Source organism: Cygnus atratus, chromosome 2, assembly GCF_013377495.2.
Source record: "Cygnus atratus isolate AKBS03 ecotype Queensland, Australia chromosome 2, CAtr_DNAZoo_HiC_assembly, whole genome shotgun sequence".
Taxonomy (NCBI): Eukaryota; Metazoa; Chordata; class Aves; order Anseriformes; family Anatidae; genus Cygnus; species Cygnus atratus.
Genome location: NC_066363.1, coordinates 15,471,805 through 15,492,622, shown reverse-complemented (window position 1 = coordinate 15,492,622; position 20,818 = coordinate 15,471,805). Strand labels below are relative to the sequence as shown.

Here is a 20,818-nt window from a genome sequence, read left to right as displayed (position 1 = left end):
CGGGCCAACTCAGGCACTGCAACGTGTTTCTGTGGGACTCAGGGGGTAGCTATCTGCCACTGCAACATCTGCCTACCCAGGGACTGACAAGCACCAGGGATGCTGCAAGCAAAGGTACAGAGCACAAAGCCAGAATATAACAGCCAACTTGGATCAGCACAAACTGGTCAGAGACGTGCCAATTTTCTTTTGCATTTTTCTCATCTTTTGGACAGCAAGTGGCCATGGTGGCTTTTCATATGGCTGAAAGCAAAAAACACTCCGGTCTTCATAAACAAGAGCCTTCACAGCTTATTACAGAAACAATACCACACACTTTCCCCTTTATCACCTCACATGCATATCCAGACACGTTAAAACATGCAAAACAGCAATGACATTGAGAAATTTGTTACGGCATCTGTTTCCAAGCAACTGCTGTCTTAGAGCTCCAAACATACCCTCATCAGCCCCTGGTTACACTGACCTGGGACTCACAGATGGCAAACTGCAGCTCTTGAACACCTCTGATAATGGCAATGCAGTAGGTACTTGGGCAAGCAGGTAAGGAGCTTCCACCCTCCTGACCCCAGGTATGTGAGTAACAAAGAACATGTTGGCAGTAGTTTGAGTTTGGTCACAACAAGCACACACGATCAAAACTGGACAAGGGCTGTGGGTCATCAGAGCAGCATCATGCAGTTCCTTGCTCTCCCTCCCTCTGATGGGTCCTGAAGATGACAGCAGATTTAAAAAAAAAAAAAAAAAAAAGCAAAGCCTGGGCCACAAACAAGTGAGAGCCATCCTTCTGTTACAGGTACTTGTATATGTAGATATAGGGTAAACAACTCCTCACATCCATGTAAGCTGCCCAAAGGTTCACCCAAACCACACGGTTGTAAGGCCTCCCCTCCTCAGGCAACCGGGATCTCTCACCACCCTGAATCATTCCATGCAGTAGAGAAGTCTGTTCGCTTGTAATCGCGGCACAGCCTAGAGCTGTCCCTTCATATTCCAGACATGGTGAAGGACCATGGAGATCACTTCTGTTAATCAACTGATGTCAGTCTCATGAGTAGTCAATTAAGAAGGATTCCACTGTAATTACTACAATAATTAGATCTCTGCTACAAATCCCAATTTAAAACAGCTGTCTAGGAGCAGCAGTTGCTCAGTGAAAATGTAATCTAATTGTACTTTAAAAAAATATGCATTTTTGTAATTAACAGACTATCAAGAAACCTTGCTAATTATTAGTCATTTTATGTGGAACTCTGGTTAAAACCGAGGTCAGCCACACAGTCTTCAGCATTTTAGTCTACTGCTTTCCCAATGCTCAAATCAGTTACTTCTAGGAGTATACAGGGAGTCTGCCCTTTTCTTGGAAAAAATCTTATTTCCGTATTTGTGAACTTCCGGTAGGGAATTCTCTTACACATTCTGGGAAATTTTCATTTGTTATGTTTGTTTAGTGAATGGTGGTACGGGGGTGGAGGACACGGGCATTTGATCTACAAGCCCAACAACTTTATTACTGGAGATCGTTACAATGCTTGAAGAAACAGAGTGATCTGCTGTCCTGTTACCAGAACACTGAATAAAGATTAGTTTCATATTCAAACTTACTGTGGAAAAATAGACAAACAAGTGAAATTGGCTCAAAGCATGCTACAGAGGATAACATACATGACACAGGAATCCTGGGAACTGGGAAATCTCCAGTATTTATGCATTCATTACATGACAGCTCACAAACTGAATCTACACCTCAGTACTCCCAGGTACAGATCCTCCTCAGACTCCCTAAAAAGACTGGAGCAGTGTGGCAGCTTGTCAAGTCACAACTGCACTATATCCATTCAGAACCGTAAGGCTCAACATTGCTTTGAATGGTTTTGTTTAGAAATTACTAACGGCTCAGAAGAAGCTATCCCATTTCCTTAGAGTTGCTAAGAGCCCTAAGAACTCCCCACCTTTTCCTTTGCTGTCATGCAACTCCTCAGCCTATTCAGCCCAGAAACCCATGGAGAAGGAGGTGAGTTATTCTCAGGTGAGTTGTTTTCTGCTTGTGCCTGAGCTAAATGGGTTCACTGAGAGGTAATGCAAAAACCACAGCCAGCTCTAAGGAAAAGGTGGAACTGCCTCTATTCAACAGCAGCGCAGTTAAGCCAGCTCAGCCCATCTCCCCTGACTTTACCACATGGCCATGTTTCACAGTTCCAGAATTAACTGCAAGCCTGCCAAAGCCTTACCACTTCCTTACCACGACTCACTGCTCCAGCTGCACAGCTCTCATTGGGGAGACTGCGATGCAAAGCCACCTAAGTGATCTGCGTTAAACAGAACCCTAAATAAAGGATCCTGAAGGACACACTTCAGTAGTCCAGGGCATGACCTCCACTGCTCAAAGCAGGCTATATCAGAAAACAAATATTTGATGCAGTTTACTAAGTCACAGCTTTCAGGATACACTCTACGTGGGAATGAAAAAAACCCTTAAAATCCAGCCTTTTACCATCACAGATTCCACCTATAAAGTCATTTCAGAGAGCCTGAATAAACCTTTATGGCAAAAATATTTCCCCCTTAGTATGAAATGGAAGTAGAAATTCAAGATCTTTTCATTAGCTGACCCATAAGAAAACTGTATCAAGTTCCCAAAATAAAATAAATAAAAATGCAGCAATCTTGTTCCTTGCTTGAACTTTACTGCACGCCAGCAATCCTACCTAACAACTCAATTTTGTATGGCAAAAGCACTACGCTGGTATTCCAGCATTTCTGTTAGTTATAGGGACATCACATTAGTGTTAACAAGAGTGAGCGCTGCTAAAAAAAGCGTCATTTGAATAACAAGGAACACGGTACCCAACTTCACAGGAAACAAGTTTCTATTGTTTCACTGCTCTCCTGAGTATTAGCATGCACAGGCACACACGGCTCAGCTCCATTCGGACAGGGTGCTGCAACTGCTCCAACTGTATGGCAGAGCAGAGTACTGAGCACAGCACTTGGAGATTTACAACCTGCCCTGAACTTCACCATTTAGATAGGTAACAGGACTCAAAAAGAAGACAATTAAGTTGGGTGAACTCTTACATTTCTCTCAAAAGTTTTCTACATCAGCCACTACTACTAGTTCTTCAAAAACGTTCCTCGGACCAAACTCTTCCAGTGTTCCTCATTAAGCCAACCCTTTTTCCTTTGCGTTTAAAGCATACCTCAAAACTGACCCATTCATCAACAGCAGTACAGTAACATGACAGGAAAGGCACTAAAAAAAACACTAGGCAAGGGAATAAATCCATAACATATAGTTTGAGGAGTGCCTATATCTTTCCATTATTAGTTTACAGAAGGCTTAAAAACCATTCCCTTCCACAAGCCAAACCGCACAAACTGCAGGGATCGGTAGCTTCCCAGATCCACATCTGCTTAAAGATTTAAACTCGTTTTTTCTTCAGAGTAAGAACAGAATTTGGTTTATTTTGTTAAAAATCATTAAAAACAAACCCTGATAATAATATCCAAGACTACCACGCAAAACTTAACACTCCCCGGAGCTTGAAGGTCAGCTCTCTGAACACCCAATTGTGCTACTATAGCCAAGGACCTTTACAAATAAACGGTCAATCTTTGGTTGTCTGGGTTAGTCTAAACCATAAGCACTACTAGTAGCCAAACTCTTTAAAGAATGCAGTAACAGTTTTGGTAATGAACCACAAGACAAGACTGCACTTTATCAGCGAGCCACGTGGCCTAATACACAATCTCAAAAAGGAGCCCATGGGCATCCCACGAAGGCTAAGAACAGGGTAAAAACCAGCCACGCTTTCACAGCCGTGCGTTCCCTGAGTCACATGGTATCAGAAGCTGGGAGCTCAAGCCACATTTATTTTAGTTTTTATGTTTGGTATTGAAATATTTCTTCCATGAACTCTGGGTAGCGTGCATTACCCAACTCTGGAGCTAAAGAGTTGCACACCCAACAGGTATGCAACCTCACTTCTGCTTGGGAGAAAATGAGCAAGTGAAACAAACCTAAATATAAATAAAAAATAAAAACGGTGACTGAACCATGGGGTTTACACAGGGATCTTTAACACCCAACAGCTGTACCTTCCCTAAGACTGCCTCATGTTTACAGCATTCTTGTCAGGTTTAACTACCTCTTCTGTAAAGAACAGTTTCATTACCTCAAGAAGTCATTCACATTTAAGTAGTAACAGAATTTGATTGATATTTATACTGAATATTTTACAGTATTCAAGTCATGAGGGGACAGCAAAACATCAAAAACATCATCAAGAAAACTGAGCATCAACATTTGCATGAATTTGTTCAATAGTTAAGGCTCACCACCTCATGTCAGACTATCAAGCAAAAAGCAGCTTGCTTTATCAACCTAAGACGACTAAGCACCTTTTAAGAACAGTCACAGACACATTCCATATAAAAAGCTCATATTTGACAGTCCAGTTAAAAAAAAAAAATCAAACTGAAGGAACTTCCAGACCATCTCCTTGGACTATCAAGCTCATTTTTAATTTCAAAAATAAACAAATAAACCTGTAGCACTACCCATTTCAGTCCTACAAGGAAGAAAGCAAGCTCAGAGAAGAAAATACAAGGCAAATCATACTAATGGCTAAAACCCGGCCAGTTACACAAGCACTTTTTTGTAGATTCCAGAGCCTTTTCTTTTTAAGTACTTTCTTCCTCTGTTTAAGACCTCACACAATGGTGGGAAGAAGCTATTACGCAGTGATGAGCAGAAGCATAGGCTGCAAAATACACGTAGACTGCCAGAGAGCATGCCTCACCATACCCCTTCAGCAACTGTCACGGTGTCAGCGATATCAAAGCTCCCAGCTCACATTCCTTCAAATCATAACTTTTGTTACAAGAAAGAAAAAAGCACCGTACAGTGTGTAGCTGTTAGTAAGAGAAGTAGGGCTTTCCTGTACCAAGATCATAAAATTATCAAGATAGTTGCTAAGATATCTGGGAAAACCAAAGTAAGCCTCATAAAAAGTAAAAATGCTAGAAGAGATGCTCAGAATTGCACTGCGTAAGACATGTAGTAAAGAAGAAACCATCCTAGCAATTAGTATACAACTGCCCTCATCAGCTAAATTTTGTCACAAGACTCTGAAAACGCAAGTAAAATTTATCAGTACTGTTCTACTAAACTCTATTAGCGTCTGTATTCACAACACCCAGCAGATCCGAATTTCAGGTCTGATGCCACAAAGGTGGAAGGAAGAGCGCTTCTTCACTAGTGACAATGACAGGTGCAATGCTGAATAACTTAAAATAGACTTTCCAAAGATTACACCACTGTGATGAGCTTATCTGTGTACTTCCTGCTGCAGTGTCAGTCTTCAGTTCGCAAATCTACAGATTTAGACACTTTCTTGGCTTGGAACAAACAGAGCTACATTTGAGTGCTCCAAGATGCTTCCTGCAGCAGAAACCTGTATTAGGCAGAAAGGCTCAGACAAAATATAAACTTACATGTTTCCTGACCAGTAAAAATGTTTTTTTTTTTTTTTGAAAGACAGTGCAATATGACATGCAGTGTGAGTCAGATGCCAAATCATTATTCTTTATAGGTCAGCTATTCTTAGAGTCTTGTAATCTCCAAGTTTATTTAGATTGCCTTTAAAAACACAGTACAGACTAGCATTCCAAATTCATGACCTTTTACGTGCAATTATGATCAAACTTGTTTTGAAGCCTGATATAAACACTGAGCATCTGAGACAGGTTTGAGGCTGTAAAGTCATATAGAGGCGGGGAGGGAGGAGGGAAGAACAGAGGGTGAATCGGAAGGGTTTATAGTAAGGACAAGCACTTCCCTAATGCTCATAAGCTCGATGCATCGTAACTGTCGTGGTTATTCTTTCTGTGTACACAGTGAGACTTAAATGTCTGACTGGGACAAAAATATGATCACTAAATGTGATTTAAAAGATGAAAGCATCCTTAAATTCAGGCCACGCTGCTGATTTCAGCCCAGACAGATTTTTACTGCCTTTTTCAAATGCAAAGTGGTAGTTTAAATTGATCTGAATGCTGGTAAGACAAAAGGTGTTAGGACCTTCAAGACATTAAAAAAAAAAGTCAAACCTCTCTGTTTTTCCTTTTGTCTTCATTCCTTATAGCTATTGTATTTTCAAAAGCCTGTACCCACAACACAAACTAAGCGCATGCCATCTCTCAAGGAATAGACAGATGTTACCTTCTCCACCTACCAAAGACAGCAGAGTCAAACCCCATACACACACTCATCACCCCCCCCACCCCAACAAACTCGATCGCAGGTACATGGAACGCAACACTGAGCTACCTGTTTCTCCACCAAACATGCAGCTGCAGAAACTTATGCCTCTTAATGGTAACTAACTCCTGGTGCCCAGGGAATAAAGTCAGTGGTATGAATAAACATGCTTACATACGTAATATATTGAAGCTTTATAGGTATTTTAGAAACTTTGTGTCATTCCCAAATACTGAGTCCAAGAATACAGTCCACATAGCAGCAGAGAAACCCTTTTATGAAATCTAAGAAAAGATCTTATTACATTAGCCATCCTGTCTCTCCCTTTTACCAACTAGCGCCATGTAAACTATCAGAGAATTGCACGTCAGATTTTGTGCTCTGCATCAATTCATCAAGTCCCTTCTGTGCACAGAGTATTTTAGCTCTATTGCCATTAACACGTGCTAAATAATCTTTTATAAATACACTTCATGTCTTGAAAACCATCAACTTGACACTGTGTACATTTTTAGAGAGTAAAAATAGGAGCTGCCTTTAAATTGCCAATTACAGTCTTGGTTTCATACTGCTTGAACATTCCATGATCATTCTGTTCAGCTCCCCCATTTCTCCCCACACTGAAAATAAAGACCAAATAGTAAATGATCGACAGAAAGGAAAGACAACATGATAATGCAAGGTGAAAAAAATCAACCTAGGCATAAAGGCAAAATATGCTGTTAACAAGAAATTCTAACCAAAACGACCAAGCATTTGCCACAGTTTGCTATCACAAAAAAAGTCCCTATGGTATTTAGGACCACACTTAAGCCCCAACGTCACAGTGGGGAAGCTGCTTCCTTTACGTTTATCAACAAGGTATCACTGGTATACGGAAAGAAAAGTCTTTGAGACTAATACTTGAGAGCACTTTATGAAGACACCTAGAATGCATTTCAATCCATTTTCACTTGCGTGTTTGAGTATTTCTGACAGCACCCTGGTTCCAACTCCTACCTGAGGTTCTCAAACACATGGCACTGTGTGGCCTTTTCCTTAAGTAGGTCTTTTTTTCCTTTCCGTATTGCTAAGTTAAAGGGAACTACCCTATCAAGAACCATTAGCTATCCACAAGACAATGCATACCCGCTTTCTCCACCGACTCAGTATTACAATAAAGATTTGACCTAGTGTAGTCAGTTCAGGAACAATAAGCCAAACTAAGATGATGTTCTCTCCATCCCTGGAAGTGATACTGCTGCCAAAAGCTGGCTTAGGCCCTCAGATTGCAATGCCATCTGAGCAGACAGTGCCATCTGCTAAAGCGGTGCCTTGACTTCCTTCAAATCCTCAGCAACGAGTACTGTCTAGCTTTCTCAGGTAATCTGAATAGGTAATTTACCAAGTGCAAAAAAGCAGAGTGTTGAAAAAATCCAGAGTATATTTCTCAGTTGCCACAACCATCTGAAGAGAAATGATCCCACAGCCCAAGACACACACGCACACTGGCTCTGTCAATCGTGGGAGAAACCACAAGAAGATAAACATTCATTATAAACACAAGTGAACTGTACATACACTCCTGATCCCACTGCAAAACACCCTTGGATAAGGGACCATCTCTAGACCTAGTGACTTCTATTGCTAAATCTTCCCCTTGATTAACTAAAAAAGGGTTTCTTATCCAGAGTTCTCTTGAGCACAGGTCAAGTATGAAGTCCAACCCAGACTGCTGATAAACAGGATGATGATATCCATATAAGGCAACTAACCTTGAAAAACTTATTTTTCCAGAAAATCGTAGCAGAGGAATTACGATTTAAAGAAAGGCAAAATAAAATAGCAGATACCTTGTCCCTATTTTTTCAAATTACCGAGGTAAATCAGCTGCTAGATATAAAAAGTAATCAAGTTACCAAATCACACCCATGGGCCTTTACCTGCCGAAGTGAACTGATAATGAAAGAGCCAAGGGCTCAGTTTTTACAGCTTTGTTTTCTATGAGCTCGTAACAAGCACTTCAGAGCTGCTTTTTCCTCAGAAGCTTCTCCAGATTTTCTAATCAAGGCCAAGGGTCTCTATTTCTAGGACCTATTTATTTCTATAGCCCAAACTTCAAATACCTAAAAGCTGATTAAAGCTCCCAAATGAAGACAAAATTTAACTACCATATGCCAGCTCAAGGTCTTTCTGCAATCAGAATATAGATGCCATGGAAAACCAGGACAGATGCAAGGGTTAATGCTGAACTGTCAACAACCACCAATAAAGCCCTGAAGGTCACCAAAAACTCACTGCCTTCTGTTCCAACCCATCGCAATCAACTTTGGCTTTAATACTTAGCTACCAGTAAGGACATTTCTGACCATCTTCCCAAGACAAGACTCCTCAGAGACAATACTTCTCCAGAGGACAGCTGACAGAGTAAAAACACAAGAGAAAGGTCTGTTAGTCACTTCTACAGCTCTGGTAAAAGTTTTCTTAATGTGTCACTAATTCCCCCCCCTCATGCTTTATTCCTCATTGAGCAAGCCTTCCATTACTGGCAAAAAAAAAAAAAAAAAGCTGTTTCACTTCAGTTTTGATACTCATGTTTTCTCCTATCATACGCAAGCAGCTGAAGTCTTGTCTACTGGCATGAAGTTTGTTGAAGTCTTAACTTGACAAAACGCATAAGCTTCCTGAGATAACGATGACTATTAAGCGGCCTTCATCCTACCATTCCAACAGTCTCACACAGCACTTGGCCTCTACCTCATGACTACAGCATCCTTGGCACAAAGCAGAGCCAGTGCACTAATATTAATCATAACCTTCTTCTAACAAAGCAGAAGATAAACAGAAAGGGAGAGCAAACAAGGCCATCACTCACAACAACGAACATGCAAGTAAGAAATAAACTGTAAATAAATTGAGAAGCAGAAAAGAACGCATAAACCTATCCGTAAGCACCTGTAGACTTTAACAGTTTTGCAGAGGCAATCACTGAAAACAGTCCAGTAACCACACAAAACACAAGTTCTGCAGTGCTGACGCTCCAGTTGGCTCTTACCTATAACCCTTTTTCCTCAACTTGCCAATAAAACCGCTGTGTGGTTTCAAATTCAGACGTTCTCTGGAGATATACCCACATTACTGAATTGTAAATATCACATGTTAAGTTACAATATATAATCTTTCCGCTGCCAGTTCCGATTTTCTCTCAGAACTTTTCAGAATTATCTCACGCTTTTAAGTAGCGAGAAAAATCAAGTATCATAAAGGCACGCAGGACATATCCTGCTGACATACTAGTATGGGATACGGGTGGGGAGGGGAATTATGTAGATTTATCACGCAATTAAAAGCAGCACTTCTTAAGAGAAAATGTAAACACACGAGAAACCAGGAATGTGATTTTATCACCAGTGTTATGAAGGAACTTGAAGAAAACAAAACTATAGAATTTAAAAATGCAAGAGAATTGGCAATTTCAAACATCAAAATCTGGGGGAAATGCCTGTAAGAAAAGACACCAGGTACTATGTAGACAGACTACTACAGGGGATGATAATGACACCAACAGATGAACAAACCAATCAAGCTACATCAAGCGTTTCCCTGCCTACACCCTGAAGATCATTCTGGGCAAGATCTATTGCAAATCAATTGTTTGTCAAAGTTACTTGCACCCTTCTTTCCCTTCCAAGAAGGGTTCTGCATCTTTAACCCACGATCAATGCACTTTCGTAAAACCACAGTCTTGGCACAAAACTCTCGGGTTTTGAAAAGTCTAGAAGCAGAAGCCCAAACAGAATTTAACTTTCCACGCTAAGATCTTCCTGACAGCCACGCACTTTGGGCTGCGTATCTGATCAGTGAAGAATCTGAAGCCTAGAGCCCTACAAATCCTAACAGGAAACACTCAGCAGCGTTAGGCGTATGCATGGGACAGTCTTTATTTCAAATCTCTCTCCTTAAGCATGAGTTTGCTAAGTCTTCCAGGCAGACTAGAACATCTCTTAACTAATTTCTATTTACAATTAGGAAGGCACAACCTCCAAGTTGTGATATCGGTACCAAGGTATGAATGCAAAATGAAGTAGTCATTCACTCAACAACCATGTTCAGACCAGCCTCATTGTACCATGTCACTCTGGGCCCTCATAACTGAAGACTGCACAATTTTGTACCAAGATGCAGCGTCACTTTGGATGCTAGCGAGCAATCCTTTCCAACAACACCCTCTTGAAAGCTTCCATTTCAATTCAAAAAAGCATGAATTTCTTAACTTCTGATTAAATATAAAGGAAATGAATCTTCGAGAGTGGTACTTAAACCGTAAGAGGATAGTTTCCTCTCTCGCTCAAAGTACCTGTGCTTGAAGAGATAGACAGACCAGTACGTTCTCAAATGTTTGTTTCATCCTCAATTCATGCAATTCACCATCATGCATTTTTTTTTTAAACTAGAGAGACCCTCCCAGAATTAGATTAGTCCTAGAACAAACATACAGGTAAGAAACACAGAGACACCACTGGCAAAGAGGAAAAAGCATATAGAGAGCTCATTAAACAGCGGGAGGATATACACAACAACTGGTATTTCTATTCTGATACGTTAGACCTTTGATGCATTCCTGGATATTAAAGCTAGCTCTTAGAAATAAAGTGGAAAAAGAACAAGTAACCTATTACAGATAACTAAGGCCAGTGAATTTCAGTACTCTGCTTTAGCAGCGCAGACTGCCATGCACCAACACACACTTCTTTAAAACATTTACTTGAAAAAGTAATGTATTAACTTACAGGTGTACAAAACTCACTTTGAATACTCTGCAGATTGATATTGAAATAAATGCACAAACATTTCTGGGCATGGCCACAGAATTATGGCAACTTGAGACAGCAACAAGCAAACTGGTGTATTCAAAGAAAACGTTAGCACGTGTAAGGGCTGGCCACACTACACTTTTTCCTATCTGAAATCAAGTATTACACAAATTAAGTTTAGGAATAAAATATACGATTTTGGCTATTAAAATCCAAAGAATCACAAAGCTACATCACCCTGATCCTTAAACATTAAAGTTACTCAATTATTGTCCCTTCCTGGTGTTAACTTTACCAGTATTTTACTGCATACAATTAATAGATGTCCTTTTGCTGAAATCCATTACACTATAGATCAAATCTGAAAAACAATCATGAAGATAACCTTATCCTCCTCAAGAGACGATATGAAAATTCCCAGGAGGTAAAACCTTTCTGTAAAAGCGTAGCCCTAAAATGACCTGAAATTTATCCTGAAATAAAATCAGCACCTCTCCCTTAACTCCAAAAGCTCCCTACCAGCTCCATTCCTTCTTGTGCCATTAAGAATATTGTTAATAAAGTTACCTTTGTAGATTTTTTTCAGTCCTAATGTAAGTAAATAAGGAGAGATTTTCAATCTCTTCCAATGGTTAACTATCCTCATAAACAAGAGCCCTAAATAAGCCTAGCCTGTTTTAAACCCGAACATGAACAACTGGTCTCAACGTAGGTTACTGTGCTACACATAAAACCGCTCACTGCTGCTACAAGCCTCCTCTTTCTGCCAATTACTAGGAAATCAAGAAAAGGTCAGAAATAACTTGAGCGTGCATATGTCAAACTCATTACTCAAAACCGGTTTACACTTTGCTCTTCTGGAAGAATTCTAGGAGAAATTAAATTGCTTTTATTATGTACATACATAACTTGCATGGAAATTAAACAAAATAGAAAAAGGATGGCTTTCACTTGGAACACAAGTGCCCTGGTTTGAAATTCTTCTAAAGTGGGTTTGCTGTTTAATTCATATCCTCCATGGTGTGAATGACATCCTATTTCAAAACAGAGTTTGGATGTCCTACAGAAGCTTCTGACCCGCACAAAACACCGATGATCAAGTAACATTCTTCTTGCTATTTTCTGTAACCTTAATTACTTTCTACATTGCTCTAAAGCATAGGACATAAACCTTCACCATTATTATATGTTTACCTGATAACATATACAGAGCAAACATCACATCATCAACTTCCTTTGTGACAATCCTCTGCGCACAACTTCAAGTTAGCGCCTGACTTCTGTGTGGCATAACGTGCTATCATGAGTCCTAAACTTTCAATCAGGACGGTCAGTCTCCAGGATACTATCAAATCCCATAGCTGTTCTCTGTGCTTCCTGTTCCTAACTGAATGTGGTTAAGTTTTGCTACATCAAAGAGGAAAAAAAAATCTTGAGACTAATGATTCAGTCACAGGACCCGTTATGATCTTACATTCATGTAATTCTGACTGCCCCTACAAGATCCCTAAGCACTTAATATCAGCAAACCACGCATCAGCAAAGTAATGATTATTTTAAGAGTACTTAAGCACCATATACACAGGTGTTTAATTAGAAGAAAACATACTTTTATTGAAGCACTGACAGAATGCGATTTCTTAAGCGGTAAGAATGTCCTGACCAGAAAAGCTAATAGGATCTTTTCAATGAAACTCAGGTATGTAACTCAAGACCTTTCCTTCACTGACTCACTACACCTCAGCTACACACTTAATTCACTCATTTTTAAATTCACCATAGCCGAGATGGTGACATAGGCCTCATCTGCTATATTCCATACCAGCTTTTCCCTTGAAAAGGTGGAAAACAGCTGTTCCAGTAACAATATAGTCTGGGTATGCTATCTTCCCAATGCCTCCAGCACGGATTTGGGAGAAAAAAGGCCTATTTTCTCTGTGTGCACTCCCTGGAGAAGAGCTATGCCAGAGGATATGATTCTTGAGCCTGGTCAAGGTGCATAAATGTGAATTAACTCACTGCTTTGCTAAGTTAGAGATGCCCTATTAGAGAATACATTTTAAGCATTTCAAAGCATCTGAATGAACACTGCATCATCATCATCAGGTTGTATATAACATTTCAGAAACACTGGATGGTCATGCTGATATCAGGAAAAAAATGATTAAGAATGTTTAATAATGGCATTTTATCAAATAAGCTTCTCTTGAACATCTCTCAAGCTGGGGCAGGGAAGAGAACTACAGCTATGGATTTGAAGAGATCAAAAGCACACATTAAACTATTTTGACAGATAAACACCAGATAACAGAGTATAATTGTTTTTACAGCTGACAACTGCACCTGCAGACTTCATTCCACTTTCTGTACAACCTGTTAGTTACATTATAACACACCTGAAAAAGAACACAGTAAGAAATGAAAAAGCAGTTGTGCAGCTTGTAATTTCAGACTCTGGGTGCCTAGCTTTTCTGGATACCTAGCTACTAGTAACTAACCAACATGGAACTGTAAATCCTGACCCCTAAGAACAGAACTTTACACGGTGCATCACACCTGGAAGAAATCTAGTAGGACAAGGAAGCTGCTACTGCTGAGTGAAGAGTGCAGAGATTAACCACTAGCCCTCACACTTAGTTAGAAGAGGAAGTTAAGAGTAACATAATAAAGCAACAGGACTTCCCACGGCTTGCATGATATACTCTCCCCTGCCTGAACACCAAGGACAGAGACACTGGGATTTAGAGATTTTACCTGATGGAAAAGTTGCATCTAACATGTACAAACTTTAACGTACACAAGGCTAAATGGAAACATAACATTCAAATCCTTAGTAAAACCATAGTAATATCAGCATTCACATCAGGATAACAAACTTAAGAAAAAAAAAGCAGGTTATTTTCCATACCCACACTGAATAGAGACTGTCATTAACTGTGGAAATTTCATTAAAGTAGCCATGTTTTCCTATTTACGTAATCCATTTCTATGATGTGTAACACAGCACTTATTTACAAGTATCTAAGCTCACACATTGCCTTTGTTGTTGCAGTACTTCCACTAAAGATCCTAAGAAGTTCACATGTCTTGATGCGTTAAATACACTCACAAGTGTTGACTTGAGGTGCTTCAAAAAAAACATTGCTTTCTTCTTTTTCTTGGGGGGAAGAGGGGGTGGGGAGGTAATATCTTTTTAGAAAGAAAATACATTAAAAACCTTCTACAAAATTGAACGTAGCTACAAAGCCTCCAAAAAACCCATCCATCTTAAGTTTCTGTTTTTGATGTAAGAGAGCCTAAAGGCTAAGGTGCTTGTTCTATCTCCTTTCATTCCGAAAAAAAAAAAAAAGGCAGGGAAAACAAGTCTTCCTTGGTATGGCTGGAAAAGCCACGAAGTTTAGGATGCTTGCAAAGCTACACCCTTCCTTTGCGAAACTTAAGTTAGTGAAGAAGCTAAAAAGATTCAGACTGTATGATTTTTTCAGTAGTTTATCTGAAGTAACTTGAGAAACATTATCTTTGCTCTCTTTTTCCAGCTGCCTGCTTTATGTTCCAGTCTGAAATCTGAATTTCCAGTAAAAAAAAAAAAAGGCAAAAAAATCTGTCACAAATTACCATCTTTAAAGATAAGTTCTTCCCAAAAGGTAAATGAATCTGCCACCATCTACTTCCTTATTCAGGCCGTTTGTTTTGAATTAAAATGAACTTGTTACCTGAATCTGCATTACTACAGTATTAACAGTGACCTCTTCTCTGGCTGTTAAAATCACTGCGCTGAGGATGCATTTTGCTCAAAAACAAGACTGAGATAATGCAGCGGATGTTTAGTGTTGCGTAAGAAATGTCCTCACATTTTGGAGGCTTTGGTTGTAATTATTTAACAGATGCATGCATCTCCTGATTGTTTTCAGTCTCTTAGATTTAGCAACAGCCACTGTGTGTTTACCTTACAAACTCTGGAGCTAACCCAACTGTCAGAACTATCAGTTGATAGCTCCAAGTACCACTGCCTGTGTGCCAGGAGTAAGTAAAAAGCTAAGTCTTCTGCCTCCAAACAAAACCACTAACTGAACTTATGACTTACTAAGCAGAAAGGTACACTTTACTTGTTAACAGAATTAACATCACTTTAAGGTCCTTTGCTGTCATTTGTTTTTAAACAATTACTACATCCCTCTTATCTGTTGCATACTTTAGAATTGACAAGGTTTTTTTGGCCTTCAGAGGACTCTTACAAAACAGCATTGCTCATCTGAAGTTTCAAGTTGCAATAATGAAGATACACTATTTTCCATATTTATTCTTTGTAGGAACAGGATGGGAGAAAGATAAGATGAAAGGGAAGCAAAATATATTCCTTTTTGTGCATCAAAACACTAATTAGTCATTTAAATATCTTCTGACTTGATGCTTGAGTATTAAATCTCTGATTGCATTTTTCCCTAGGGAAAGTTATTTAGTCAAGAGAAGAGCTCTTAACTCCAAATGTGTGTTCATTTAAAATTAGATTTATGCAAAACTCGAGGCAATGCTAGAATTCTATTTATAAAATACGTTATAAATGGCTGTTCACACCCATGGAAGTCACCCCTCCTCCCAGATTCTTACGGACACTTTGCCATCTGTCCTTAAAGAAACTGATAATGTAAAATATCTATTATTTTAAGTATTAGAGAAAAAAAAAAATCAAAACCAAGTCTTCTGCTGCTACATAATACAATTTCCAACTTTCCAAAAATCCTTCATGGCATGGACTTTAGGGAAGAGAACCTAATAGGGTATTAAGCCTGAAACATTTGCTGTAACTTTAGCGAACCACCACATCTCTATGTTGTCAGCAACAGTACAAAGCTGAGGAGTAAGCTTTTTGGGGTGATACGTGAGAAAGAAGGAAACCTACCAAGTTTGCAGAAACATGAAGTGGGAAGAGTTTAAAATCAACTGCTTTATGTAAGAAGCTCCTAAAAGGATTCAAGAAGACACCTGTGTTTACCAATGGCAAACAGATTTCTCTCGGGTGTGTCTGTGCATGCACATGTGTTCAGAACAAAGGCATGAGCAAACTTTAGCTGTGGAAAGCGTTTACTTGGACCTACTCTGGAGTTTAACCCTCAAAGCTTGATTCTACAAACAAAAGCATCCCATTAACCACAGAAACAAGAAGTCATAATTAACGCTGAACAATCTTCCCTTGCTCATGACTACCTCTTCCTTAGCTAGGACACATATCTGTGGGTTTATGGAAGCTATAGAGTTACCCCGTATAATTTTCCATCCCTGGGATTTATAACTGCAATGCAAACGTGAAAGCGAAAGTTATCTGACATTTCTATGTAAATAAACGCGTGCACAGATACTTGCTGACTAACAAACATAACAGAATTTGAAATTCTGGTGCAAGCTGAAACTAAGGGTGCTCTCTCATGTCAGAATCTATAGGTATTGCTTCAGAGTACAGCTACTGCATCAAACGAACCGAGGATCTAAGCATAACTACTTACTGCTTAAACACTACTACTAAAAGGATATCACGATAAAGTTTTGAACACTACCACTTCAAAAAAACACACAAAAAAAAAATACTTCACAATATGTATTTCTGTGGGTGTTTAAAGTTATGACTTGCACAAACTTTGAAATGTTATATAAGTTACGTTAGAATGCAGGCATTTACAATAACAGGAAAAAAAAAACAGCAGAAAAGCAGTTATTGAATGGAGACCACATGCAAAGGGCACTAACTGTGCAGAATACATTCAACCTCCGTGAGCTTTCCTTAAAATTTACAGAACTGGTTAACTTAGCCCAACAGCACCACAAACAGAAGATGATGTTTAAGGAAGATTTATGTATTTTAAGTTTTAGAGAAGTAACTCAAAGCTTGCTACTACATCTAGAAATACAAACAGGAACCTGACAGCCCATCACCTTCGAAGGACAATGGCAGCCTGACAGCAAGCAAAACTGAAAGGGTATGAAGTTGTCACATTTGTTCTCATCACGATTTCAAAACCTGTTTACATAATTGCAGTTCCACCGTTCTCGCCTGTTTGCTGCACTTAATGCATAAATGCAGAAAACAGAGTATACTAAGGGAATAATTAGAAGACACGAGGAACTACCAGCATGACAGTCCAGAAACACTCAGCAAGGGTCTTTAGCGGTAGGGGTTATTAAATGTTACAGACATCTCAGACTGTGGGGACTGAATTATTACGGGGACCTGATGCTGCAAAGGCTCTAAGTTTCATGCTTCACTAAGACAGCGCAACTGAGAGGAAGTGGTGGATTTCTGGCGCCCAGTTCAGACTTTCTTACGCCGAGAAACGTGTCAGTATGTCGGGACTGACTCCGAGACTGACATGTGCGCTTCCACACCCCAACTTCACCCCCAGGACTCCCAAACAAACCTACCCCGACCCCCTCCTTGCTCCCGGCAGCGCACAGACGCCGGTTTCGCCCTGCCCGCCCCACGCTAAGCCCACCACCACACCACCACGCGTGCTGGGGGGCCACAACACAACGCTCGCCCCCGCTCACCCCCAACCCCCCTGCGCTCTCCCGGTCTCGGCTGCGCGTCCCCGAGCCGTGCGCGCTCCCGCGCCGGCCTCCCCGGCTTCCCCGCGGCCGGCTCGGCGGCGCCCCCCAGCGGGGCAGAGCCGCCACGGCCCCGCCGCCCGCCCGCCTCCCCGCCGCTCGCTGCCGCACAAGGCCCGGCCCGAGCAGCCGGGAGACAAAATGGCGGCCGGGCGCGGGATCACGTGACCCCCTTTGTGCCTAGCGGGGCCCGGCGGAAGGGGCCACCGGCCGCCCCGGGGGGGAGCGGTGTGTGTGTGGGGGGGGGGCGTAGGGAAGGCATCGGGAGAGGGGGGGGCGGTAACGGGCGGCCGGGCTCGGAGCCTTCCTCCCCCGCTTTCAGCCTCCCCCCCCCCTCCTCCCGGCGGGCGGGGAGAGCGGGGAGAAGATGGCGGCCATTTTGTGCTTGCGCAGAGGCGAAGGTGGGGGCCCCGGGTGCGGGGGGGATGGAGGGACCCGGCCGGGGGGGGGGGGTCTCACGTACCGACTCCTCTTCCTTCTCCATGCCCGTGGGCATCTGCGGCACGGCCCGGTTAATGGAGGCATATTCGGCCAAGTCGGGCAGGTCCTCGCAGCGGAAGACGGGCAGCGGCTTGGACGCGTCCAGCGCCCGGGCCCGGAACGACAGTTTGCTCATGTTAGGCGGCGATGGCGGCTCCGGCTGGGGAGGGGGGGGCGACAGCAAGAGCGCTCCGAGCTGAGAGCCGGACCCCGCCGAGCGCTCTCATGGAGAGACCGGGGCTCCCCCGGCGGGGCGGGGCGCGCTCCGACACGGGGCCCGGCGGCGCCGGCTGGCGCGGCTGGGCTGGGCGCTGGCTCCTCTCCTCCGCCGCTCCGGCTCCGCTCAATACGCCACGGCCAACATGGCGGACATTAAACCTCGACTGGCCGCCTCTTTCAGCCAACCCCAGCGCCACAGCCATTCCCACACTGCATCGCGCAGGGGCGCGGGCACAGCGCCGCCCGGGGGGGAGCGCGCGCAGCGCGGGCACGGAGGAGCGCGGGCACGGCAGCGCGGGAGGGCTCCGAGCCCAGCCGAGCCGAGCCGGGCCGGGCCGGGCGGAGGCGGCGGGTGCGGGGACGGGGCAGCGCGGGGGGCTTCTCCTCACGGCGCCGCTCCGCTGGGGAAAGCAACCGCCGCTCTCGCGTGGTGACGGGGTTCGGCCGGTACCGAACGTCCCCACACACACACGCACGCACCTCCCTGAGGTAAAATATCCCCCCCACCCCCCCCCCCCCCCACCCCAGCGGAGCCTCCCTGAGGTAAAACCAGGGAAAAGGAAAAGGAAACCGGGGTTCAGCCGCCCCCGACCCTCACAGCGGCTCGCGGTGCAGCCGGTGCCGAGCGCTCCGCTCGCCCCGTTCCCCTCAGGGCGCGGCGCCAACGGCCACAGCGGGGGGATCGCGCCTGAGGCGGCGGCCGCAGCGCCCCGAGCCCGGACCGAGCCCCCAGCACCTGAGGGGAGCCCCCCGGTCCCACCGGTCCCACCGGCACCCCCGGCCCCGCTCCGAGCCTCCCAGCGCCACCAGCCCGCGCTCGGCTGAGGGAGACCCGCGAAGAGCTGTCAGCAGCGGCCGCCTGCCGAGCGGCTCCGCGGTTTCTCCGAGTTTTTCAGAAAACTCTGTCCTGCACTTGCTGAGTGCGGGCACGTGAAGCAGTTTAACCCTTGCTGGGGTTTAAGTTATCACTCGGTTACCCGCTCAAGCACGCTCGTTACAGGCAGAGGCTAGAACTAATTGGAACATGTCTCATTAGGTAAGCTAGTTTACGTCGCAATGACTTGATTAAATTGATGCAACATTCTGCTATAAGCAAAGGATGGGAAATTAGAGCCTCACTTATCTCAGTAATGTCTCTTTACTCTGCCCCACGTCGTCCCAAGCAGCCTTACAAATGTCAAAAAAGCCTTTCCCCCTGCCCATCCCTACAGCCAGCTATTTAAGGAACGCAGCAAGTACTTGAACACGTTAGGGTTTTGCGTTATATCACAACGTAACTCCAGTTCTACACCTAAATCATAAATCACATGCTTTTAATTTTAAAAGTACCGGAAAATTGTGTTTTGTTTGAATTTCAATATCCCTCCACGTTTCAAGCAAAATCTTATAGTTTTGTTCTGTTACATAAGAATCAGTAGACAAAACCTGTTCCTCTTCTACCACATATTACTCCTAGAAAATAGAACTTCAGGAAACAGGGCATAAGTGTAACAAAATGATTTTTTAGAAGTCTTGATTCACTTGGTAATTTTTCAAACCTATTATGCCTATAATACAAACAAAAAGTATTTATTTTTAATCTCATCACCTTTTAAATCTGTATTGCAAATAGGTAATGCAGTGGAAGCTCCTAGGAAGAATGTTACTTTTTTTTAAAAGAAGAAAAATACCTTTTTTTTTTTTTTTTTTAAGTATACTTGCATGAACTAAGGACTATCATTGTATTAATTTGTATTTCAGTAATTACATAAGAACCAGATGTGAAAACTGCACATTGCTTTTTATGCTCATTTTAAAGCTTAAGCAGTCCCTAGCTAGAAATAGTAATCGTAAAGAATCCTAAAATAAGTTGCATATAAAACATCTACAGTTTTCCACAAATACTGAATAATTTATTTTATCCAACTAGCAGACATAATGCAATGACAATAAATAAATAGCAACACACTATCATAGATTTCCTTTGACCTAAAACACTAACTGAAAATGAAATACCTGGCAGCTAAGCAAAAAACAAGGCAATTAAATATGACTCTCCAATGAAAAGCAAAGTACAGAAGACATTCTGAACTATAAAGAAAGAATGCTCAAGTTTAAACTTATCCTTAATGGACCTTTGCATTTCTAACCCCACTACAGGCTTCAGAAAAGCGCAGAACACACAGAATGGACAATAACATTTAGATACAAATAGGACAGCATGCATTAAGACAAGTTTTTGGCCTGAAGCTCTTGGCTTCATCAGCTTTTATTATTTTACCAATAAAACAGATTTTGTAGCAGAATTTGATTAGTCTTCAAAAAATACCTAAATTAATTTGCTAGTGAGATGAGAAGTGCGATTTGAAAGCACGGATATTCCAAATCAATTTGACATCAGCACCAACTTCTGTCAAGGTGATAATAGGAAAAGTATAGAACTTTTCTGAGGCAGGAGTTTAAACAGACTGATAGATATTTCTATTTT

The 20,818-nt window shown here is 42.3% G+C and overlaps 1 protein-coding gene across 5 annotated transcripts in view; it reads right to left on the bottom strand.

Annotated features, from left to right (window-relative positions):
* EPC1 (enhancer of polycomb homolog 1) overlaps positions 1-20,818 on the bottom strand; it is a 69,143-nt gene that overhangs the window by 30,535 nt on the left and 17,790 nt on the right. The window contains exon 1 of one of the 5 annotated variants that reach the window (XR_004778424.2): positions 18,116-18,459. The exons of 1 other annotated variant lie outside the window; for it this stretch is intronic. Coding sequence is in view for 3 of the 4 variants with exons in the window: in XM_050708806.1 (XP_050564763.1) it covers positions 18,116-18,268 (153 nt within the window). In the remaining variant the exon portion in view is untranslated. Of the gene's footprint in view, positions 1-18,115; positions 18,579-20,818 lie in introns of those variants that run through there. 3 more of the 5 variants (XM_050708806.1, XM_050708807.1, XM_035545324.2) reach the window with 3 other exon arrangements.